This window comes from Phasianus colchicus, chromosome 19 (genome assembly GCF_987193195.1).
Source record: "Phasianus colchicus chromosome 19, bPhaCol1.hap1.1, whole genome shotgun sequence".
Taxonomy (NCBI): Eukaryota; Metazoa; Chordata; class Aves; order Galliformes; family Phasianidae; genus Phasianus; species Phasianus colchicus.
In genome coordinates this window covers 6,968,149-6,993,263 of record NC_143454.1, presented here as the reverse complement: position 1 = coordinate 6,993,263, position 25,115 = coordinate 6,968,149, and the positions used below count along the sequence as shown (strand labels likewise).

The 25,115-nt window shown below is 47.1% G+C and overlaps 1 protein-coding gene across 4 annotated transcripts in view; it reads right to left on the bottom strand.

The window, feature by feature from the left end:
• Nucleotides 1-25,115, bottom strand: part of COL27A1 (collagen type XXVII alpha 1 chain) — a 160,773-nt gene that overhangs the window by 76,592 nt on the left and 59,066 nt on the right. For 2 of the 4 annotated variants that reach the window (XM_090121119.1, XM_090121120.1), the window contains exons 7-14: nucleotides 23,132-23,185; nucleotides 19,486-19,539; nucleotides 17,951-18,004; nucleotides 13,683-13,727; nucleotides 12,801-12,854; nucleotides 10,792-10,836; nucleotides 9,078-9,131; nucleotides 7,849-7,893 (exon numbers count right to left, since the gene is read on the bottom strand). In XM_090121119.1, the coding sequence (XP_089977245.1) occupies nucleotides 7,849-7,893; nucleotides 9,078-9,131; nucleotides 10,792-10,836; nucleotides 12,801-12,854; nucleotides 13,683-13,727; nucleotides 17,951-18,004; nucleotides 19,486-19,539; nucleotides 23,132-23,185 (405 nt within the window). Of the gene's footprint in view, nucleotides 1-7,848; nucleotides 7,894-9,077; nucleotides 9,132-10,791; nucleotides 10,837-12,800; nucleotides 12,855-13,682; nucleotides 13,728-17,950; nucleotides 18,005-19,485; nucleotides 19,540-23,131; nucleotides 23,186-25,115 lie in introns of those variants that run through there. The other 2 variants (XM_090121121.1, XM_090121123.1) reach the window with 2 other exon arrangements.

Below are 25,115 nucleotides of genomic sequence, written 5' to 3'. Positions count from 1 at the left end.
TCTCCATTCAGCTTTGGTGGCTCACAACTCCTGGCCAACACAACTCCATAGGAAGATACCTGGTCACAACCCAGGTGAAATATGGGAGACCCGTTTTAAGACAACTAAAATTTTGTTACTGACTTCTGAGCCAGGATTTCACCTCCTCTATACTACTTCCCTGTGGTAATCAGTACACCCTCATAAATGGATGCAAGCTATTGCTTATTTGCTTGGATTCCACAACTCTATTTTACGGGCATCGCTGCGAATGGAAAAGTTGTCTGCCTTTCCAGCTGGGCACTCCGTCCCTTAAACCTGTGCACAAGCCAAGAAGCTGTGGTAAGCAACCACTGCAACAGCCTTCTGCCACCTAGAGACAAAGATGTCAAATATAACAAGAAGGGGAGGGTTGGAAGAGGGTAAAATCTTCTTTAATAAAAAAGAGAGGAAAAATAACTCTGCTACAATGCTGAATCAATCAGATCAGAAGAGATATATGTAAGGAAAACTCATTGCTCAGGCAAGACAAGAAAAAAAAAAGAGTGCCTTGTAAGGTTTTGCTGTTTACAGTCATACAGCTGGCCAAGGAAAATATGAGCGGGCACAGACTGATACTGTACTCACACTGCTGAGACTGCAGTGCCAGCCTTCAGCCATCCATCATCCTTCTTTCTGCAGAGGGCACAGCTGGGCACAAAGGGACCCACTGATGCCATCGGGCCCTGGGGGTGCTGAGGGGTTCTCTATGGAGCCAAGGCTTCGTCCAGTTGGGAAGGTTTCCCTCATTATAAGTGGAATTAAATCAATATAGCTACAGCTGCATAGTATCATCTAGAGAAATGCTTGCTTCAGATTAAGAAATTTGGGTTAGATCTCTTCCATAGTGATATTAACATTGCACTCTTCTGCCAAAAAAAAAAAAAAGTATCCAGATAAGAAGGTATTTAAATTCACATTTCCCACTAATCTCTTTTTATGTCTCAGTTTCTTGTTCTAACCTCACTGCTCAAAGACAAAGACACGGGAGATTTGAGGCACTAATAGAGTTAATACACCTCTTGCTTTTCTAAGCTTTCCAACAGCTGATCTCCAAACTTTTAAACAAGCAGATGATTCCTGTTTCGAAGGCAGAGCTGTGCACCCAGATGAGGCCACTTGGCCAACCCTACTGAGTAGAGGTTCAACAACCAAACCCCTTCATGGTGCGCTGTGGTCCCCATCATGCAGCTGTGTTTTCTTCCCATCCTCGAGATGAAAAGTAGTGAAACTGGCACGAAATTGAGAACCTTTCTCATCCTCGTAGGTCTCTGGGATGGTGCTCAGTCCCATGATATTTTTTGGCTCACGTTGTAAAATAAACCCAGAAGAGGAGACAATGGAAAAAGCAGCTTTAAATCAACGGACCCCGCACATCCTCACCCGGGCTTTGAGCTTGGCAGCACAAGGATTAGCACTTTAGCACATTAAATGAGACCAAGGCTGGTGACTGTGGCACGAAGGAGGATGTTTCAGCATCCCTACAGTCTCCAAAGGCTCAATCCGGGTTGTGAAAGCTATTATAGCACAGTTCTGGTCACAGCAGGAGGCAATCAATCTGTTAAGCACCTAATGAAAAGAAAGCACTTTCTTTCCATGGGGTAAGCAGTAGCAGCTTAAACCACAATTACCGTTCCAGTGACCACAGTGTCCTAAATTCATTGGCTCTCACATGTCTGCAAAAGCTGTTTTTTCAACCCTCCTGCCTCAGCCTTGAGGACAGAGATGTTCCTCGGGAATAAAAGCTGTGCTATTCAACCGAAACAAACAGCCTAGGAAGTACAAGAGGACTTTGTTATCCCCTTGGTTCCATCCCTGTGGTGCCGGAGAGCAGCTTTGTGCCCCCTCCCCTGAGCTCTGCCCCAACAGCCCCGAGCCCAACCTGGTTGGGAACACACGGGTAGGAGGGCTGTCTGCTGCAGGAGGTTTGTGGAAGGGATTACAGAGCCCACGCTCTCCTGACCTTCCCAAAGTTGAGTGCAGAGGGTTTTTGTTTTTTGTTTTTTTTAAGGTACAGCATAATCCGTTGTTTTCTGAAAAAATCGGGATAGCAAAGAATAACACCCTAGTGGAAAACATCCAGCTGTGCATCCTGAGTGCTCCCGGGGATGCATGGAAAAAGTCAAGGACTGGGAAGGGACAGCAAAGGGCAGCAGAGCTGGAGGGAAACGCTCGCCTAACAAGTTGTGCCGGCAGGGAGCCAGCTCCTCCACAGTGGCTGCAGTCAGGTATGACAAAACTTTTGGCTCCATCTCTCAGCTGGGAAATACAGAAGGTAAAAAAATAAGAGAGAAGCCCAGCTGAGTGGATTTCACATTGTCTGATGGAGAAATTCAATGAAAGAAGCAAGGTGGTGCTTGAAAAGGGGTTGGAGAAAAGCCATACAAGCAGAAGCAAAACCCAATGACTCTGTGCTCCCCTCTGTCCCCCCCCCCCCATGCAGTGGCTGCAGTTTGTCCTCACATTGCTGGAGAGGGAGCTGAGACAAAGAGATGCAAGCTGGTTTATCCCAGATAAAACCAAGAAGTCTGAAGCTGAACCAGTAATTAAACCCTCACTTTCAAGGTCCCATAGCTGAGCCTCAACTCCTGTTCATCCATGCTCCCTGCAAAGGGCATCCTCTCATACACCATGAGACAGACACTGGAATCAGCTCCTTTGCAGCAGGAGATAACATCCCCTTCTACCTCCCCTTTCCTTCTTCCTTTGCTTAAAACAAACAGAGCAGCCTGCCCTTGCTTACTGTCATCAGCCAAAGGGCTGCTCCAGGTCTGAACACATGACAACACCAGCTCTCATCCCTGCAAGCCCCTGTCCCCAGGGAAGCAGGGCCAGGTGATGCTCCGAGTCCTTTGCTTCCCCGAGGCCCCCTCAGGTGTGCGCCTGTGGGTGGGTGTGTTGTATGTATACAACATCTGATTCAGTTTAGAACACTTTCCCTGATGGAGTAAGGGAGGCAGTCTGGCAGCTGCTGCTCCGAGGAATCCTGGCAGCTCTGCACGCCAATAGAATCTTTCTCCAAAAATAGGATTTTATTTTCCTGTTGGCTGAAGGTGAAACTGCTCAAACCAACCAGCCCTCCTGTCTTGTCTGCAGAAGGCTGCATCTGCCAGTTGGCTCCGTCCAGGTAAGTCTCAGCCCAGGAGCCTCCACAGGGATGGAGCGTGCAAGTCAAACAATTTAAACAACAACAAAAAAGGTAATGGTGGGGAAGCAGAGCTGAGGGTGAGAGAAGGCATTCACTGGAAAAAAAAAAAAGAAAAAAAAGAAAAAAAGAGGGAGAATAAAATAAACAAATGGAGCTTATGTTGGCAGCATCCACCTCCGAGAGCGTTCTTGGTGGAGAACGCAGACGTGAGCCCCGCACCGGCGGGCACGAGGGCTGGCTCACACCCAGCAATGGTTCCTTGAGTGGCCCTGCAGGGATCCTGGCAAAGCCCCCGTGCCCAGCCCACTTGCCAGATAAACCAAGCAGCTACACAGCCTTTGCCTTTTGCTCAGTCTGGAGCTGGGACTGTGGCAGCTTGCATCCCAGCAGAGAGGGGAGGTGCCACCCACAGCTGGGGACGGGGCTGGTGGCCTTGCTACTTCACATCTCCATGTCACATCCTCTTTGGATTAAGATTTCATGGCATTTTTAGCATAAAAATGCCCTTCGGTCCTACCTGAACGAAAGCCAACGTCCACTGAAGCCCTTTCAGCCAAGCACCACTGAGGTTAACTTGCAGCCCTCCACCCTCCCACCTCACTCCTTCACACACATACACACTTCTGTCGGGCTCTGATAGAGCGCAGGTTACACAGACTCAATTACCTAATGCTCAAGAGCACTGAATCTGCCAACACTCCTAATTATTTACGGCCAAGATTTCCATGTCTAGCAGCCTCCTATTTAAGAAAGTCAAGATCAAAATGCTTTCAGAGTCGAATGCGATAGCTGCATTAGTTTACCTTGTTTCTAATGAAAAACACTTTTGGTCTTTGCTCTGATTTATAAATGAACATTTCCCTAAAGGAAGAAGGATGCTCTTGTGCTTAGGAGATACTGATGTAATTCTTCACAAGCTTTCTGAATGATGATGGATGTTCTTGGAAACAAACAGCTGAACCTGACCCGGGACACTGGTTTGAAGGAATCCTTTGTGGTCTGCAGAGCTCGCCAAGCGCTCCAGTGGCTCAGGTGCATCAGGCCTGAGCAGCCTAGCTATGGGAGAGCAGATATTTTCTGGGGATATATGCTGATCATAGTGACAAAACACACAAGGCTGGAGCATTAGCAGCCCGTGTGAGCTCTTAGGGTGTGATCCTAAGTCACATTCTTACAAGAAAAGCCATACGGGCAGCCTTTCTGCACCCTTGGGAGCCCACTCAAATGAAGTGCACTCTGGCAGTTATTTGTTAAAGAAGAGGTACCTGGAAATGCTGTCACCAGTTTCCCAAATCTCAGCTTGTATGCTCTCGCTTGGTTCTCCCCAGATGCAAGGAAGGACCTTAGCTGCATCCAAAGCAGAGAAAAGACTGGAGCAAGAAGAGAGGAAAAGCTTAAAGCCTCAGTCTCTGTACAGAGGAGCCAAATTTGTTTTCTCACTGATTTGGGTTATGCCAGTCTTTCCAGACACATGGCAAGACAGATCTCCTCCATTGTTTGCATGGACAACAGCTGTGGCTGTGTAACTTGGCAAAGCAGTGTGCAGTTACATTCACCACTGAGTTATCTCAGCCATATATCAAAAGGTTGGAGGAGGCTGTAAAACGAAACCTTCCCAAAGTCTGCCCTGCTTTTTGCTATTTCAGATGATGCAACAGTCTTCTCATTTCAGTAGGGAGTGCACGGGTACTGCATGCTCTTCTAACAACTCATCAGATGGAGAAAAAAGAGTATTTTGACGATGAGTGTTCACTGGAGGCAGAAGTTAAGACATTAACGTCATAAGTCAAGATGGAAGAAGACAGCAGACATGAAAAATAGCCTGGCAAGAAGGCTCTGCTGCATTACAAGCTGAGAGCTGGCAAGGGGGACCTCGGCTGTGGTCAGCTCATGGGAAGCGGATGCCAGATTAGGCAGTTTGCCACCATGCTGATGCTCACAGCAAATCCTGAGGCCATGTCAGTGGCTGCCAGATCACTGCTCGCTCTCACAACCTCCATGCTGTGGCCAACAGGCAGAAAGAAGGGAGTTCTGGCACCACCTGTGCACTGATCCCTGAGACTCAACAGCCACACGTCACTTCATAGATTCTCTCTGCACAGCACCTGCACGATGGACCTGAGCACACAAGGAGGCTTCATGTGGTTGACTGAGGTCCAGGCATGGGACCAGCAGCAGCAGCAAGTCCTTAGGAGGAAAGAGACCACGGATGTCTTTGCTCAATTGTAAACAAGCTTCAAACGAATCCAAGTATTACTAAGAACGTCATGGAACAAAACTTTGTGCCTTCCTATCTCTTTTAAAATAATACTGCTAAAAAATCACATTATAAGCTAAAAGCAGGGATGAGTGTTGATAGTCTGTATATGAGAGAAAAGAACGAGACATAAGCATCCATCCATAACAAAGGTGAACCAGAGAGAGCTCAAACCTCTTCCAATACATTTCCTGAAAGTTCTCCTGTAAGTCTCTCTCTCTAGCAGGACTTGAGACCTCATGAATATATTATATTCTATTTGAGGCTTAATACAATCTGCACTGCAGCTATTTCTTGCCCAGGGGTCACCAGTGCCCAGCTGCTGGAAGCATATCTGCCTCCAGTGCTGCAAGGAGAGCCGGGTGGGAGCTGGAGCTGCCTGCTTCTACGACAGATCCACGATGTCCCTCATAGCTCTGCAGAACTTAAGTTCCCTGGAATGCTTTCAAAATCTGACTCATGTCCAGTTCGTCTATTTTAATCATTTGCTCTTACATCATTCCAGGAGGCCCACGGTGTCACATGCAAACTCCCCCAGCCCCCTGCTCCTCTTAATCCGCTGCTGCCTCATACCAAGCAAAACTTGGTAGGGAAATGTATTTGATAACAGCTCCTTCCCTACACCCAGAGTTTTAACCAGCCTTGGATGGTAGCTAACAAGGGCTTCCAAGAGCTCTCCAACGCAGTGACAGCACTGAAGCAGAACAGAGCCAGCAGACCTAGCAGAGAAATCACAGCCGGCTCACTCACACTGCAGCCCGGCTGGGAGACAGCAAGGGCAGAAGATAAGTGCTGGAAAGGGAACCACGTCAGCTGCTTCCTCCTTTCCATTCTTCCAGCGATTTCCTGAATACCTCTGGATGCCACAGAACCTCTTAGCTCACGCTCAGAAGTACAAATTGACAGCATCTCTCCATTCAAGGTTTCCTGTTAAACCTGATATCACGAAACAGGGATGGAGCCAAAACCCTCTGAGCAGAACACAGGCGCTCACTTCTCAAGATCTCAGCCCAAATGCCTCATTGGGTGAGAGATTCCCCACAGATCCCAGAGGATCACCAGACACAAGCTCTTCTTGCCTGGAAGACCTCGAGCAGCAGCCAAACAACAGCTGGAAGGCTTTGAGCCTACAGCGTGCGCTGCACAGCGAGCACAGAGCCTGTACCTAACGACAGTTGCTTTGTTTGTTTTACTCTGGTCAGTGAGTCATCCTTACATTGCCTGGCTCGCTGCACTTATTCATCGCAGAGGTTTCTGGTACAATTTGTGGATTAAAAGCTGTAAGATTCGGTACAGATTTCCATCACTGCTGTCCCCCTTTCCAAAATCTGCTCCATCTCCCCCCATCCCAGCAGGAGGAGAGCTGCCAGCCCAGATGAGCGTGGCACTGTTGAGCTGAGCTGTCTGCACAGCTTTCACTGCAGGAACACCAAGCAGTGGGTGTGGGATCCTAGAAAGCACGCACTTGCATGCAAGGAGGACAAGGGGAAAGTGCTGGATTTTTCAGTGTGTGGGTGAAAAGACGTTTTACAAGGAGCCTGTGAGTGCAATGATGTCAGGAGACCGAGAAGCACTCAGGCCAACACGAAGAACAAGGTGCAAAGGCAATGAGAGACACCAGAGCACGCACACGTCTGCTCTCTGCCTCCTGGAGCAAACAGCTCGATGCAGTTTGGCAAAGGAAGCATGCAGGAGAGCGTGGAAGAAGGCTGACATGGGGACAACTTTCCCTTCTGCCCTTTCCCTGTTTCCTCTGCTCATTTCTGTACTTTTCCCAGCTACTACAGGCAGCACAAAACCCCTTCTATGCATCTTTCAGCTCCACCTCATATTCAGCCCTACCTGTGTCACCTCCCCCTCCTGGCCAAGCTCTCGGATTTGCCTGGACACAGCGAATACCTCCTCATCTCTTCTGTCACTGCTTTAATTCTGCTCCACCACCAAGGGCAGAAAAGTCTCTACACCAAAATGCACTGGCATTATACAAACCAGGACAGCACAAAGGCTGAAGAGAACCACAATCAACAGAGGCAAATGTGATGGAATGGGAGAGAGCACAAAAATTAAATGTAACAGAGCAACGTGGACCCGCGTGCTGCTGTCACAGTGGGGAATTAAAAAGCACATTTAAAGAAGAGGCTGTCTGGAGGGAAGGTATTGGAGAAGAGAATCTGAGCAGTGTAGGATCCAGGGGAGCATGGAAAGAGTGAACAAAGAACAAAAGGGCAGAGCATGAAAGAAAGGAAGAGAGCAGCACTTGTATCTTCGGCTTTCTTCCTGCTCGAAAAAAGAGGCATGGAAAGGTTTGTTTGATCTCCCCACTTAGTTCCCAGCAGAAGATATCAGGGGGCCCAGCCAGAAGCCAGATGTTTTGTTTTCAGTTTCATTCAACAAAGTCTGCATAATAGACGAGGAAAAACTTTACCGGCCTACCCATCTTGCCCCTCTTCCCAGGAACTCCAGGGATCCCCTGCAAGGAAAACACAGAGAAAAAAAAAAGAATAATAGGTCTGGTTGAGAAAGCAAACAGTCAACCAACAATGCAAAACCAAACGAGAAGAGAAAGGGGAATGCAGAACAGGCTAATGACTGCGGCATTGTTCGGGAATCAAAATGTCAGCTACTTGCAGCGAGAGCAGAAGACAATTAACCTTCACCCACTAACTACGGCCCTCCCTGGGGACGCACGCAGGCAGCATCCACACCCAGGGCTACAGGCTGAAGCTTAATGCCTGCTGGAGCAGTCATTAAGCTACTGGGCTGGAACCGACTGAAGGCCACCGCCAAGGCACTCGCTGGAGAACTTCTGTTTATGTTTCTTATTTAGTTATACAAGCATTAAATCAGCGACTCTCGAGCACAGGGCAGTCCCCTCCCAGGCAGGCACACTCACTCCCACATGCTCCTGGGGCCTCTCTGGTTTCTGGAGCTTGCATTTGAGGAGGAAAAAGTGAGAATGAAGCGGTCTTCGTCTTACAGTGCCCTTTGTTAGGAACTCTTGCTGGGGGAAGGGGGTGTCCTTGGGTGGGTAGAGATGAGGCACGTATGGGAGAAGAGCAAAACAGCAAGGGAGGTTCTGTGAAGCTCTGAACGTGTGGGTTTGGAAAAGACACGGGGGGAAGGATGGGAGGAAGGGAGGACACGTGGGGAAAGCAGCCACAGGAACCCTTCCATGGGCTTGACTGCCCAACTCGATGCAACTGGAATGAAAGCCACCATCAGAAAACCCCAGCACTGCTCTTCCCAAGAGGCACACAGTTCCAGCTGGACACCCAAAATGCTGGGGTACAGTGGCTGGGATGTTGCTCACGTGGGCACGGGGAATTCCCACTTATGTTCTCAGCATGCCCAATCCAACTAAGATGGACTCAGAAGGAGGAGGAGGAGGGCAAGCTTGTAGTGAAGGACAATACAGAAAGACTGCTCCCAGTGCATCAGCATAGTCTGATGATCCTGCCTAAAGACTTGGTTTCCCGGAGCCAGTGTCACACAGGGTAAAAGGTCTTCTTGCAAGGGCAGAGACAGGCTGAAGAGTGCACGTTCAAACATTAGGCATGCTTGCCTCCTTTCTCAGAAACAAGGGGTAACGTTATAGCAGGCTCTGAAGAACTGTATTCATGCAACACACCAAGGTTTTCTTCACAAAATACTCACTCGTTCTCCATCAGCCCCTGGGAGCCCAAATAATCCTGGAAGACCAATATATCCCTAAAGAAAAGAGGAAACAAGTAATCAAATACGTTTCTCCATTAGCAGCCAGTCAGTCTATCATCCCTGAACAGCAGAGCATCCTCCAGCGTTGGTCAATGGCAGCCATGATGAAATAAACCTTGAGGCAAGTGTATATGCCCATGGACTGCATGGTGCTGGCTTCCACGATGTAGTCCAAGGGCACATACCCTCACACCAGGGATCATGAGGATTCCGGGGAGGAAGAGCCAGCAATAAGAGATCTTACCTGGGCTGGCTATGAGTGTACCTGAGGGAAATGGAGCTTGGTTCAAAGTTAGCAAGGGTGGTAGCAAAAGTAACCCATTCCTTTCACAGTCACCAGCATTTTCAAGCATGCAATGTTTCTGTCCAGCTTTGGGATCCTGCTCAGACAGGACGCGCTGCATAAAATGCTACATTTCCTTTCCCTCTCAACAATTGAAGCCTTGTGTTTAATCCTCTTTGCTCAGCAGTTAGCACAAAGTTACCTTGTGTGCTGGTCCTTTGCAAAGGACCGTTTGTGCCAAACATGCAGAATCGAGAGGAAGTGAATTTCAGTGGGGAGCCCCTCTGTGGCACCTCGCTGTTATGAGAGCCAAATGCTAACAGTGACTTTCTCTCATCTTTCTCTCTCCATCATCACTAAATCTCTTACAGCCAATCCCACCAAATTCTTTCACTGGTCCATCACTCCCTTTGGGTCGTGCTTCCTTTGGGGATGACATCCTGCTGGGAAATACGGCCGTACCAAAGGATGCTGATACGTTTGCCTCTTAAGGACCAAAACAAACCATCCAACTCCTGCTGGATTGCAGTGCAGTGGGTGCAGTACAGAAGCAAGGTGAGCAAGCTGTGCTCCTCCAGGCCTTCCTCCCTCCCTCCTCAGCTCAGCAATACAGCTAGCTAGAGGGTCAGCAGTTGTTTATGCTTTGCAGTTTTTCTAGTGATGAAATCCAGCTGGTTGAATTTATTGCCTATAGAGGAAGTGTGACGTGTCAGGGAAGGAGAGGATTTTATTGGGTCAGAAGCTCATTGTGAATTAATAATTGTGGGAAAAGACCAAAATTTGATTAATGGAAATCCTAATTGTTAAAGAAAGAGAACAAAATCTTTAGCACCAAGGGAGAACTCCCAGAAATTCAATTTGACGAGCAGAATGGGCAGAACAGAAATACTGATATTTATATTTGCACATGAGCTAAAGATGCTGGCTTGCTCTTCTGCATAATGATATAAAACAGTCCCAAATTTGGGACTGTACCCAGAAGAGTCCATATCCAGCATGATGGAAGACCACTGAGCCACACTTATTGAAATTAAATAGGCCTCAGGGAGCTGGGGCTTGCGGGAACTTCAGACTGGGCTTCTGTAGGAATTTGGATTCTGTTCCTCCCTCTGCTGCACCATAAAGGGCAGTGAGTTCACATCCTCAGCACTATCAGTGATCTTTGGTACATTCAGAGCTTCATTTCAAGAATGTAACAGTGCCTCAATAAACAAGTAAGTGCATTGAGGGCCTCTGTAAACAAGGTGTGCAGTCCAAATCCCCCAAATCCAACAACTTTGAAGATTTTGTCTCAGGATTGAAAAGTTAAGCATAGAAGTTCTTAAGAAGCCCTTAGCAAAACCAAGCAAACACAAATCAAAGGCTGCTTACCCGACTGCCTTTTGGACCAGCTTCCCCTATGGGTCCAGGTAAGCCCTAGAACAGAAGGGAGAAAACAAAGATGAATGTGGACGGGCTTCCATTTGCTTAATAAGCACTGCCAAGATCCCAGCACTGTCCCTGCGTGCCTCTGCTTCTGCGTCCAACGCTTATCAACAAAGGGGAAACGAGACAAAAATGACACCAAAATCAATTCTCCTGCAGCCGGGGAGCTGTGGTTCTGCACACAGTGAGCCTTCCTGGGGCTGGAGGAGCCCTGATGCAATGAGAAAGTCCTTCTGATTTCTACAGCCAACGAAGCTGCGTAGCGGTGCAGGTGCTGCGTATCTCCAACCCCTCACAGCATCCACAGCTATGGAAAGAATTAAAAATACATTCCCCATTCCCCTTTCTGTTCCCTCAAAGTGCAGTGAAAAGGAAACCTATAAAAATGCATAATGAATTTGCACGTTTATTGTCCTCCAGCAACTTTCCAGATCGATACTTCACCACTTCCAAATGCTGCTGGGGCTTTTTTTTTTTTTTTTGGAAGAAGGAATAGTAACGATTAAAAAAAGGCCAAGCCTGTATTTTCCTTAGCTGGCAGCACTGCAAGCTCAGCCTGGGATCTGAAAGTCATGTTGTGCTCTTTTCTGGCTCGTGCACTGTTGCCAGTCAGAGGTTTCAGCCATCGGGGCGAAGCGAACAGCTCTGCCAATGATGCACAAACCAGAGCAGAGCCAAACTTCCATCGCACAGCAGAGCCAGCACAGCTGACAGCAGTAACAAGTAGTAAAATCTCATTAAAGTAAACAGCCCTGATGCTGGATACACACAGCATTCAGATACGCTGGAAAAAAAGCTCCTTTTTCTTTCCTTCTTTTTTTTTTTTTTTTTTTTAATAAAATAAAAAGTCGCTTTCTTGACCCAAACCACATTATAAGAAAGTGCTTTTGTCCCTCATATGTCAAGCACAAATATTTCACCCTGCCTATCTGATGGGCAGCACACAGCTGTGAACTGCTAAGCAGCATTCATTAGCCTTGTATGTCCATTATAGCTCAGAGCGCTCTGTATGAGCCATCTAATGCACATCCACACCTAGCATGCAAAGCTCTGAGAGCCCTTCAGCACGCAGTCAGGTGCACAGAACTCCCACCCAGTCCCACCAGCTCTACGTGCCCCCTGCCATCAGCGTGATTTTGGATTTAGAACAGATCACACTGCTGACTGTGGGTGGAGGGCAGTTGTTCTGCACGTCTCGCTCGCATTCAGTCCCACACTCAATGCATCGGGGTAAGAACTTACACATGAACTCTCTTAACGTCAGGAAGAAAACAGAGGGTCTGACCCCAACCTATTTCCCTTCACACGCTCCTCCAATCCTGAAGTTTACTTAGAGCCTTTTTTCAATGGAAAACAAAGATTTGATTTTCTTTCATCCTTTTTTTTTTTTTTTTTTGGCAGCTGCAAATGACTCACATATATTGATGGTCTGCGTATAACTGTATACAGATGAATATATACTTATGCTAGCAAATGTGAGATTTCAATCAAACCTTTTCAATCAGCAGCTTTCTGCCCCAGGTTTCTAACTTGTTCATGTCATACATGCAAGGATTTGCCTAAAAGTGATGGGCCAGCAGCTTTCAAGCATGCTTTTCTGCTCTGCTATGTTCCCCTTTCCTTTCCCTTCCCCTTTCCTTTCCCTTCCCCTTTCCTTTCCCTTCCCCTTTCCTTTCCCTTCCCCTTTCCTTTCCCTTCCCCTTTCCTTTCCCTTCCCCTTTCCTTTCCCTTCCCCTTTCCTTTCCTTTTTTTCTCCCATTCCTATATCTGGCAGATTTTGCTACAGAAACTCAGGTTGTATCCACCCTACGCACAACATCCTTTCTAACATGTGAGTGAGGGGTCATGGTATCACTGCACTGACTTTAGTGGGCCATGTATGCAGCAGTGCATGTGTTCACTGCCTGCACACCCACAGCCCTACTCTGTGCACAGCACGATGAGATTTACTGCACCTGCCTGCCAGGATAACCTTTGGCACCAGGGCTGCCGGCTGGTCCTCGTTCACCCTTTGGAAAGAAAAAAAAAGAAGAACAAGGTAAGGAGATGGCCACACACCTGGGGAGCATTTTAGCTGTTTTGAACTGGGGTGGGATGGATTAGGTCTGTGATTTAATCATGAAGCTGCGATGTAAATCTATACAGACAAAAATGTGAAGGGTAAACGGTGGAATAAACGGACAAAGAGCAAAAAGCAAGCAGGAAAGCAAGGGAAGGCAACATCATCCACACATCCAGCACATGTCAGTCTGTGCCCCTCTCCCTCCATCTGCAGTGAAAGCAGCAGATAGTCTGAAACAAGGAGGCTTAGAGAAGGTGTAAGGCTGCATCTATATCTGGCATATGGAACCGTTTTGCTGCTGGGGAAGCACTGCCAAAATTCTTCAGAACTAAACGGATTCATGTATAATATCCTTTAACATCATTGCTAACAGGGCCTGCTATTCATTGCCCTTTTTTTTTTCTCCTGAACTGCAAACATCAGACCTAACCAAATAAAGGGGGGAAGGGGGAGTGGGGAATGGGCTCTGGGAGGGAATTACATGTTAGTACTTAATCCGATGCAGCTAGTAAACCCCAGCTGAAATTAATGTAAGAGAAAGAAGGGGGAGCAGGGTAAGCTGGTATTTTTTCCACCACACAGACCTAACATGGTTGAGCAATAAAAATTAGAAATTAAATTTAGAAACCCCGAGGCAGCCTCCTCCCACCGACATGCAGACTGATGTGCTGTGCCTCCCATGTGTGCGTGGAACTCCCCGCTCCCACTGATGTTGTACAGCACCCAAAGCCCATCCCTCCCTGTAGGTTCAGTGCTGGGAGCTGGGAAGACTCACCTGGTCTCCAGGGTGACCTGGTGGTCCAGGGTAGCCTTTGTATCCCTGTTGAAATAGGGTAGAAAAGATGAATAAGAAAAAAAAGAATGGTTTCGGTCTGAATTTCTCTTTGCAAGTAGGACTAACGTTCAGGGAAGAGGCAGTTCTTTGGGTATGCAATGGGACCACACCACCACAAGCTTTTACCATGCATTGCCCAAATCTTGCTGATGTTCTCAGGCTGTGCTGGAGGCTGCTCAGCAAGGACTTGCTCCATCCACAGCCAGAGGGCTGCAGCCACACTCAGGTTTGTAACCCACACTATTCCCCTTAATCCTTAGGAAACCACAGGCTTATAGGGCAGAGGGTTTGGGCAGGTGCAGAGGTGTCTGCCTTCAGAAGAGCCTCCATCTCAGCTGTAGATCTGAAGGCTGTGGTGAAAGCACTCATAATTTCTGCAGTGTTTCACCCAGCCATCCTTGCTCCAAGCCCCACACATCACGGCTCTCTTGCATTTTGGAGAAAACCCTCACTTTTGTCTTAGAACTGAAAATGCCACAGGAAACACTAGCAAAACCATTTACCGTCACAGGAAGCTTTCCAAACTTGTCTCACTTCCAGCTTTTCTAATCTAATTATTACAAGGTGTGACAAGATCCAGAGCCCTTCCTTATGGAGCTACCTAAAATGGTGAGCAAGCTGCCTCTTAACTCGCTCTCTTCCAAATTAGAGTTCCTTAATGCAGCTTGCTGGCTGGCAGGTGTTGCAGGCTTCAAATCACTCTCACAGGTCTTTCATAAATCTGCTTCAGTTTGTCAGTATTTTTTTTTTAATGCAGAACAAAGGCAGCCTGTTCAGCTGCAGACTGATCAGCGTGCATTTGGAGTCCTCTTTCCCCAGGATTTACCTACAGTCCCTTTCCAAACACCAAGGAAATTCTGCACATGGAGGCACGTCAGGTTTTTTTGCTCTTTCCCTGAATCTGTTGCTTCAGCTATTTAAAACTCATTTCCATCAGGTGGAGTCAGAGCAGATTAAGAGATTACAATAGGGGTGGTGAGGCACTGGTGTAGGGTTGGAGAGGTGGGGGATGCCCCATTTCTGGAGACACCCAGGGTCAGAGCTGGATGGGGCTCTGAGCACCTGGTGGGGCTGTGGGTGCCCCTGTTCAGTGCAGGGAATGGGACCAGATGGCTTCTAAAGGTCCCTTCCAACCCAAACCATTCTATGATTGTATTCAGAGGTGATTGTTAGCTAGGCTACTAGAGAGATTAAAACAAGGCAGAACATTAAACTTGAATCAAATGGAGAGAAAAAATCAACACAAAACAATCCTTGCACAAATACTACAGAAAAAAAAAAAAAACACAAAAAAAACAACAAACCCCAAATGCTTTCACAGTGGGTTACAATTGCTCTTTGCTGCTCTCCCCATCCCAGCCCAGAGCATCCCGCACACACTGGGAGCACCCCATGTCTGGAAGCCACCACCAGGTTCTGGCTTGGTCAGCTCTTGGCCTCCAGTTTCCCTCACCAGATGAACCCAGGGCTGTTTCTGCTCCCAGCTCCACACCTCTGTTTAACTGCTTTTTTATTCTTCCCCTGGGCTATTCTAGACCTGCAGCCTAAGCCTTTGCTGGCGGAGGTATGCAATGTTCTCAGCCATCCTGGCTACTACCCACTCCCCTTTGCATTCCTCCTCGCTTGTTATTTCAGACATTTTGGCCTGGAAAAATGTCGATTCCCTTTTCACCCATTCTCCCCTGCTCGACCTCGCTGAGGATCACGGCTTCTTCTGATGGAGCTGCACTCCCCCAAGAAAGCACTGGTTAACCTGAGGACTGTTGGGCTACTGGTTGTCCCTTCTCTGCACCTCCAAATGGCCTTTTCTCTGAGTGCTGTCTGCATGTTTTTGTCAGCAGCTCCTGGAGCAGGACCAGTAAGATGGGATCAGCAAGGTGGGATCTGCTGGAGATGGGAACCTGGCCCTTGAGATCCCACCTTGCTGAATTGCTCCCTGGCTCTGGTATTCCCTCACTCTGAGCATCCCCTGAGCTCATGTCAGCACCAAGCACTGCATTGCTCTCTCTGTAATGGTAAGTGAATTGCACTCTAGTTAGGTACATACTCTACTGCTGTTGCATCATATTAAATACACTCCTTGCTATTTATAGTGCTCTGAATGTGGGTTTTTTTTCACAGTAACACTGCAGTTATTTTTGTCTCGGGTTAATTATAATGAGGAGAAAACAGAAAAGCTTGTATAAGCTAAAGTTGGCTGGAATGTGAAAGCATTTACCTGTTAATCCTCTTCAAATAGCACTAAAATGACAGAGCAGAGGGTATGAAAACAACAGCATTTGCTCCTTTATCCAAACACTTCCTGATGATTACAGGGTGTTCGACACAAAGGACTGTGATTCAGAAAGGAAATTGCACACCAGTGGAAGATTTGCTCATCTGTGATGATATTTATAATCCACGCTCCCCCAGCTATAAAGGGCCATCCTGCACTCTGATAGGAAATAAGGAGTGAAGAGGGCAGGGAATGAGATCTGCATGACAGGATGTGTTTGCAAGCACTGAGCACCTCGCAGCTCTGCCTTTAGTCCCCAGATGACTTCAGCAAAGCTTCTAAGAATCATAGGATCCTTACGGCCAGAAAAGACCTTTAAGACCACCAAGCCCAACCACCAACCCATCACCCATCCCATTAACCATAACCTCTCTCTCCCTGCTGCTGCCTGGCACTTTGCTGCAGCCGTGGGCTCCGTGCAGCCCTTGTGGCTGATGGCAACAATGCTGAGATGTATCTGCGTGGCAGATCAGACTCTCCAGCCCTACAAGGAGCAAAAGGTTTGCATCCAGAGGGCCGGCTCCGTGCTGCAAGTCACACTGCCCCAAACCATCTGCCGCGTGGTTGTGACTCCAGCTCATCCTACTGAGACGTGTATTTTATGTAGTGAGAAAACTGTTTTCTTTCTTCTGCCTCTTTGAAAGTTTCTGCAGAGAGTTTTCAGATCAAAGCCCTCAGAACTGCCCTTCCATGCAGTGAGCGGGAGGGCCGTCCATTTCCAAGGCGTTCCTGCTTGCTGGTAGCCAAGTTGTGTTGCCTATTTTCAGCCAAACACCAGCATATTTGCACTGGGAGGATGCCAGCAGGGAATCCAGATAAAAAAAGATTTTTTTCCAAACATTTCTCCAACAGCTGTAATTTTTTTCTTAATGCAGGATGCTAATAAAAGCCAGGTTACACCAAAACCACTGCCAGGCTAGTGCTACTGGGAGGTGTTTTTTTTAAGCTGCACCAAAGGAAAAAATTCAGCATCCAACTTGCTCATTACAGAGAGAAACAGAAGCATATCCCTGCCTCTGCCCTGTCCTGGGGGAGCCAAAATCAAATGTGAAGGCCATGTGCTGGACTCAGGAATGTTGGTTCAATCTCCTGTTCCGTCTCCACTTTTTCCCACCATGAGGCCTTGCTCTCCTGACGTTGTTTTGCTGATTGTAACCACAAGCTTTTGCTTTATGAGCTGTTATATCAGGAAAATGATACTCTTTGCACTGCGTTTGTGACTGCAAAAGAATGCTAATTAATCCCCACGCTGCTCCTAGCTCCACGCAGCACTCAAGGCATAAGAGAGAAGAAAACAAACAACCCTAGCTTCTACTTCTTCCAGTTTCATCCCAATATAAAGCATACAGTGAGCATGGAGAGGGAAGGTTTCTTCCCTCCCCAGAGTCTTAAGGCATAGATGAGCGGGTGTTTGTATGCAGCTAATTGGGCTAAGGAACAGCAGCACAACTTCAACGTTTCATTTACCAATGGAGTACCCATTTACTGATGGAGTACTTGAACCAAGATGCTATTTTAACCATTCAGCTTTGCTATTTCAGTATCAGCTCCCTGGGGAGGGGGGTCACATCTGGTGAGCCCAGCTATCAAACAACAACCTGCAACAGCTTCTAGAAAACCAACCCAACCTACCAACACAGCTTGGAACTGGAAGGTCAACTCAATGTCCTTGATACAGAAGAGCTGTGCTCTCACACTCAGCGTATGGATTGCTGAGGTGCTGCTATGTGGACTTGTACACTCGAACACGTGCACACTCTGCTGCAACATAAAGGCGAGGATGGATCTCATGTTCCAACCCTGTGAGTGCTTTTCTAGGTGTAGGTATATTGCTGGTGATGCTAATGTTGAAATGACAGTGTGGTAGAGTTACAGGAGGACATTTTGAATTAAAAATCGTGATTTAATTCACTAGAAAAGGACAAATGCTTACCTTTCTACCAGGTGGCCCAGGGAACCCAGTCAGACCAGGTAAGCCCACGTCTCCCTGCACAAAACAAGAAACTTGCATTAGTTTTCAGCAACATTTTCCCTGTGCTCGATGTACTGTTACTGAAGTTATTCTGCCCACAGCAGTACTCAACTACTGACACTTCTGATTCTAATTGCAACTCTGCCAGGATAAGAAGTGTATATTTAAACACCATCTCTATTAACTGGCTGATATAAATAATAGACCCAGTTAATCAATGACAGCTGCTGCTGGAGTCCAGTTTTCCCCAACAGAATGAATGCTTAAAAAAAAAAAGAAAAAAGATCTCATTCGGTCCATGCTTCATTTGCCTTTAGTTGGGTGTTTAAATGGCCTAGGCAAGAAAAATGCAACAGGAACAACAGGTACCTCCTGCCAAACCCTGTGGCTGTGCTCCACATTGGCTCAGCCCACAGCTCGGCTCAGATGACTCTGATGGTGGAGTTACTTCACCTACACAACATGAGCTGCATCTCTGTGGGCTGCTGGTGGGAGAGAGATGTCAGTGGCTTTCCCTTCTGGAAGGGGATTGCATTGCATCCCAGCTGATGTACCCAAACCATCACAGAAGTGAGAAGCTCTTCGGTGTGAGCATGCTAACATCCGATCCATTAGTTCAAGCCCATTTGGGCCTCCTTTGATTAGGATGAAAGAATCCTTCCAGGACTCCAGCACTGTGCCGTGCCTGCCTAGTGAAAACGCATTTGGAGTATCTAGCTTGAAAATTAGGCATCACTCCAAACTCCTGCTGGAAATTCCTTGTTTCTATTACTGCTAACAGGAACAAAGCCTTGTTAACATGAGCTAAAAGCAATCTGGATCTCTCCCCTTCTTACAATGAGCATGCTTGCAAGAAAACAGTTCCAGATTGTGCGGGTGGATGGTTTCCATGTGATGCCATTCTGATACAGCCCCAGACATTTCCAAAGGCACCTCGTGCTGTTAAGTTAAACGTGTCGTTTCAGACTCAGCCATCTCAACGTTTGTGAGTGTCACCCTGCAGCTCACAGCCCTGCAGAGCACTGAGGCATCTGGTTTCAAACTGATGCTGATGCTTTCTATTAATGGTGCATTTATAGCAAGGCTTATGATGAAAGGAAGAAAACCAGGCCTCTCGTCCTGGATGTGAATTATGAAGTACTGTGCAGCCACCACGGAAAGAACTAATTGAGGTAGATACTGCGAAGCCTTGATTGTCTTTCTATTCATTCTAGACCTCTCTGAGGTCTTGTGGCCTCTGTAAAATTCACTCAGCTGTGAAACTGCAAAAATGGGGCTCGTCACTCATTGTAAAGCATTGGCAGAGCACATGGTCCTTAACACAGCTAACCTGCTTTAGTCCTGAGCTAACCCGCTTTAGTCCTGAATCCAGAGTCCAAGTCTGAAGTTTTAGCCCCAAGTCTGCACGAGCAGCTGTGCTGCCCATGGCTGCAGCATGGGCCCCTCCACGTGTAGGCACAGGGTTGAAGCACAACGTGGCCTCGATGCCATCTTACCTTTGGCCCCCTGCGAGCTTTTCCAGGCGACAGCCCAGGATCACCTTTCTGACCCTGAAATGAGAAACTTAAATTAATGACATCACCCAGAGACCCGACCCATAGATGTGGTCTTGCTTCCATCAAGCCTCCAACTTAGACCAACATTTTGTTTCACCTCTGTCTTTTTCCCATACCTCAAATGCATTAAAGCCCTCAGGAATAACTCTGTTTTGTCAGGGCTGGTTTTGACAAGTTAATACTGCTGCTAAAGCACTGAGTTTTAAATAGTATTTGACAGTATTAAATTGACTAAAAAAGGATATCTGGAAGAAGGCGATGTCAGGACTTTTGATACTTATTAGATCAGACAGCTGTGATTTCTTCCTTGCCTACAACTACCATCACAAAAATAATTACCAAGCCTATTATTGTGGATAAACCATCCTTAACAACTTCCTAGCTGCTGTTGTTTTCTTTAACTGTGGGGAACAGATGAAACTGGAGAGAAAGTTACACTAATTAGACACCATCAGCAGCCAGAGCAATTGGGAGGCGTTCAGGCTGGCAGAGGAAGAGGCACACTTTATCTTAAGTGGCAGTATGCATAATTTTCCTGTTTAACAGCCGTGACAAGAGAAAGTACAACCAAAGGCTGATCTTCTGATAGGATTTCAGCAGCTTGTCAAGAGATAATTCCAGGAGAGTCTTTGGAAAATCCCAGGTTAAAATCTTAAAAGGTGGAAAGATGGGAGAGAGAGAGAAGCAGGAAAAAAGGGATGAGATTTGCAGTATGCCAGATTCTTTTGGAAGAGATAATTGTTGGTTTCCAAGTGCTTGGAAGGACTTGAAGGACTTGGACCTTACAGAAGAATATTATTATCTGCTAATTGGTGTTTCTCATTAGCAACATGAAGCTACGACCAGCTGAGCAGCTTCTCCATGCAGCATCACTGCACCTGACACACCTTGCACACCCCCTTCTCCCTTCCCACCATCCACCACAAGCTGCAAGGCTCGGGGAGTGAGACTGCTTGGCTGTGGACTGTAGGGAGCGCTGCCAACTCAAGGCAGATGCATCTGTAGAGTTTCTGAATGAAGGCTGCCTGGTTTCCAAGCACTACATGAAGTCATGCAGACAATCTTGCTTTGCATGCAGCTGTTTTTCAGGCAAGTCTCCCACTCTGAGCTGACTGTGGGTGCTTGAGATCACAGCTACATGCTTCAGCAAAATTGATGCAATGCTGCAGGTAGACATCCACCAGCTCCATGAGCCTTCTCATGTGCCCAGTGAGGTGTCTCTCACATTGCTCTCTGGTGAGGTCCAGATCATGTTTGCTGTCTGTGCCTTGTGTTCTATGCTTTACACTGCTCTGATCCTCACGCAGGTGGGGAGCTCAGCCACAGTGGGATCACACTTTCCTAAGATTAAATAACAAGAGTGCATCAGGGCCAGAGAGACAGATGGCTGACATTGAGGGCTGAGGCTGAGGAATGCCCAGCTCCTCATGTGCAGCAGCCACACGGTGACATCTACCCTAACCTCATCCATCAGCCCCTGCCTACAAGCCTTCCCATCCCAACCGATGGAGCACATTTCCTTGGAAAGGAAAATGCTTTCTTCTGTTTTTATCCATACCTGGGAGAAGTTGACAGCTGTGAAATTTAAACACCTCTAAAGCATCAGTATTTCAAGCATCAGTGGCACTACAGCCAAACCATCCGCTAAAAGGAAAATTCGACTTTGCCTACTGCAGTAACAAGGAAGATTCCTCTGGAGCAGCTAAGCAAAACACACCAACATCTGGGGCCAAAGGCTTCTGTGTGAGAGGTACAAACCCAGTTGCTGTGATGCCTTTGGAAAACACAGCCTGCTGACAGGTACCTCCCAATCCTGATGCTGCTGGGCATCCTCAGTGTGGAATCACCTCCACTGTACTCAGGCACTGTCTGACCTCATGAGTGCTCTGTTAATTCAGCTGATAAAAATTATGCTCCTGGGTTACTTCCTCAGTGACAATACTTGCTGTTAGTCATTGTTTCCAAGCTCTATCTATCTGGGAAAGTTCAGCTTCCTTTTTGAGCTGCTCGTTTTTTCCACATGGTTAAGGGATGCTGAGGGCAGATGGAGCCCACTTGCAGGCACCCTCATGTTCTGCTTGGGGCTGCCCTGACTACAGGGCATTCTAAGAGGATAGCAGGTCACAGGTGCAGATTTGTGGACCCTGGTGAAGGGGATTTAAAATGTAAGGGGATTAAACACCTTGATTTTCTGTGAACTCCAGCTTCTGGGACTGGTATAGCAATGAAGAAATGAAGGGAAGGAGGGAAATCAAAGCTATAGGAACCTTACAAAAAGTACTTCATATGCAAAGCTCTTGCAATCACATCTTAGAAGGCTCTCATTGATAGAGGTGGAGTTACAGCTGGTTCTGTTACACCAGAGCTGCAGCTCTCAGCTCCCATTGCAAACCCAGTGCTTCTTGTGACACAGCATCATGGAGAACAGCCTAATCCTGCAAACAGTGTCAGGGCAAAATTAAGTGGCATAGTGCAGACTGGTGGTCCCACATTTCTGCTGCAGGCTGCTACAGCAACCCATCCACCAGAGGCTTTTAAGCAGCCAGCCAGGATGGGAGACAAATACTTATAGAAACGTTTTATTTCTAATAAGAAGCCAGCTGAATACAGCATTATGGCCGTGTGATGATTTCTGAAATTGGGCTAACGATAAAAAAAAAACAACACCCATAGCACAGAAAAGCTGTGCTGCACAGATTGGATCAGGCTGAATTTGCACAACTAGAAGTTAGGTAAAAAGGACTTTGATTTGACTTGTAAAACTCAACAAGTGTGATCTGGAAGTCACCGATGGAGAATAAATGCAGAGCACTGAAGATATAGAACTTTTACAGCCTCACTTTTCAGGCCATACAGCTACACTGCAGAATTTAAAACAGCTGCTCTTCACCAGCAGGTCTCCAGTGCCTAATTTTTAATCGCGTAACGGCAGCATGCCAAGTTTCCACAATCTTTTTCCCAGAGCATCAATAGTGCTCATAATATCCCTGTCTGCTGATGAGATCATAAAAAGAAAAGATTCTTGCTTGCACCTACAGACTCCTTGTGTAAACCTCTGTTAAGCACTGCCCTTCAAATCTCAATGACTTTTCGGCCCCGGAGGAGACCTCATGGGGGAGATGAGGACATGTAGGAGGCAGCAATGGGATCTGATGGGGCAGAGTTCCAGCTGCCCAGAAGCTCTGCAGAGGGATGGGGAGGTGAGGGAGGAGGAAGTGAGAGGAGAAGTGGGTGCTGCTAAGGCCCTGCTGCTGATGGATGCTGTGAAATCCATGAGAAATAGAGTGAAGAAATCAGGATGTGGTGAGATGTTATGAGTGGTTCCACTGCCCTCGTCCCAGCACAGCAGCTTGCTCCCTGCCACAGGCATATCAGACAGGATCCTTATTAGGAAGTGTTTGAAATTAGAGAGATCTGAGAATTGAGGTGCACAGCACCTATAAGCACAGGAGAAGGCTTTGGCTGTGTCCAAGCAGAGGGGAGGGGGATAAATGACTTCAGCTACTCTTTGTTCTGCTGAGAGCCCCACTGGGAAGTATCAGAAACACAAAGGTAAAGCTCCTTGTGCCCATCAGTGCACACTTACTTTCAGGCCTGGGGGTCCAGGTGAACCAGGGTTTCCGTGGGGACCTGGAGGACCCTAAAAACACAACAAACACAAATTGAAGTCAAGAGGGATCAGTAATATTCATCAGCACCAGCTCCTGCCCACCCTTTGGGAAGGCGACACTTGTCTGTCAATGCAACATCCACCATGACCATGAGATGGTTCAGTGACACTAAATATCCCCCCACCCAGGCACAGAAATACTTTGGGGTCAGGGGAGGGGAAGCTGTGCAAGGAGCCCCAGAAAGGGCAGGAGGTGGGCAAAGGGCAGTGCAAGTGTGTGGGGGTGGGGACGCTGTGTTGGGTAAAAATGAAAGAGGATGGAAGCAGCTCTTAAAGGGAAATTTTAAATTGCTCATTATTTATTTAAGATGAACTCTTTTCCCCTACAAGGAAAAGACATTTTTTGTCTTTAGAGGGAGAAAGAATGGGTGGCAGGATGGTAAAACAGGCGGATTGGAGGCAAGACCCAATTTAAAAATAAATACCATTTAGATCAGTGTTCCTGCATAGCTCTTACAAGCCAATGACACCGTTAGGGCATCTACCTCAGATCACATACACCAGCACCTCCTTTTACATCACATTTTGAAAGCACTTTACATACTTTCCGACGGCTATTTAAGGAGTTATCTGGAACAAACAGCCAAGGATAGTTTATCCCAGGATTGTATATAGCACAAAAGTTCTGTTAACCTTTCAGGCAGAAGTAGTAATAATTCTAAGTCCTCTTGAACACGTTCCTGAGAGATGAAACAACCTGAAGACTTAATTCCAAGGGCTTCTGTTCTGCCAAGACTGTGTGTGAGCTTCACACCGCCGTCAGGAGCACAGTGATGTGCCCTCCAGTTAGGAGGAGGGTGGGCTGGGGGACAAAAAGCCACTCATGCACTCTCTCAGTAAGCTAAACCCTTCCCAATGAGCACTTCAGAGGATTTGGGACCAATGTCTCCAGGGTCTGATGTCCGAGGACGATCACTGCTGTTAAACATGCGACTGCCACCCAAGTGCAGAGCTCTTGCCCTCTTTTGGAAGAGTACCAGTGAGCTGATGTTTATTCAGTTTTATTTTTACTACGCTCTAATAGGAAATAATGGCTTTTTTTTGTCTAGCTATTGTATCTTGTGGTATAGACAGCCGATGGGTGCTCAGTGCTGTTTCCCAACCTGTGCAGCTCTGCTCTCCACAAGCTGTTCCATCAGAAGGCTGAGGCTCAGCTTTCCAAATGACATCTTTTACCCAAATACTTTCATTGCCCCTTTCTTAATTCCCTCCCAACTTTTCAGCCTGGAATTCCCCCATACCTCTAACCCTGGCTGTGAATTTTCAACAAAACTGAAGCAATTTCAATTGAAATTAAGGGGTATCAAATGGTAATTTGAAAACCCATACAGATGCTATAACCAAGTGATCTTGAATAAATTTATTTTCCCACTAAAGTATGGCATCTGTTTGTCTCACTGGGTGGGATGGAGGCTTCGTGTACAAGCCTGCAGTAGCAAAAGCACTTGAACTCAAGTCTTCCAGGTCCTAAATAAGGATGAAAATCAATACAAGTGGCAGAAACCAGAGCAGTAAAGTCTCTATAAAAGATGGGTTCCTAAAAAGCACTTATGCATAAGCAATAATCTGGGTAGCACTGAGCAGAGTTCATAAATTCTGACTGCTGTGAGATTTGAGGAGGGAATTCAGCTGTTATTCAAATTTGGAGCAGGGCAGCTTGGCTCACGGCCCACGTCAGTGCAGTTAGCTGAAATCTGTGCTTTGCCATTGCCTGGGGCAGGCTTAAAAGAGTTAGGCTGGAAGGAACGGCACGGTTTGGTGACTCCTAGCTGACAGGGAGAGTTTCCAGGAGGAAAGCTGGAATGCAGGAAGCTGGGCTGCCCACCAAGGGCTCCTGGTTAAGAGACTCGTTGTGCCTCCAGCCAAATTTGGTGCGGCCTCTTCCAGACCTAAACCAAAG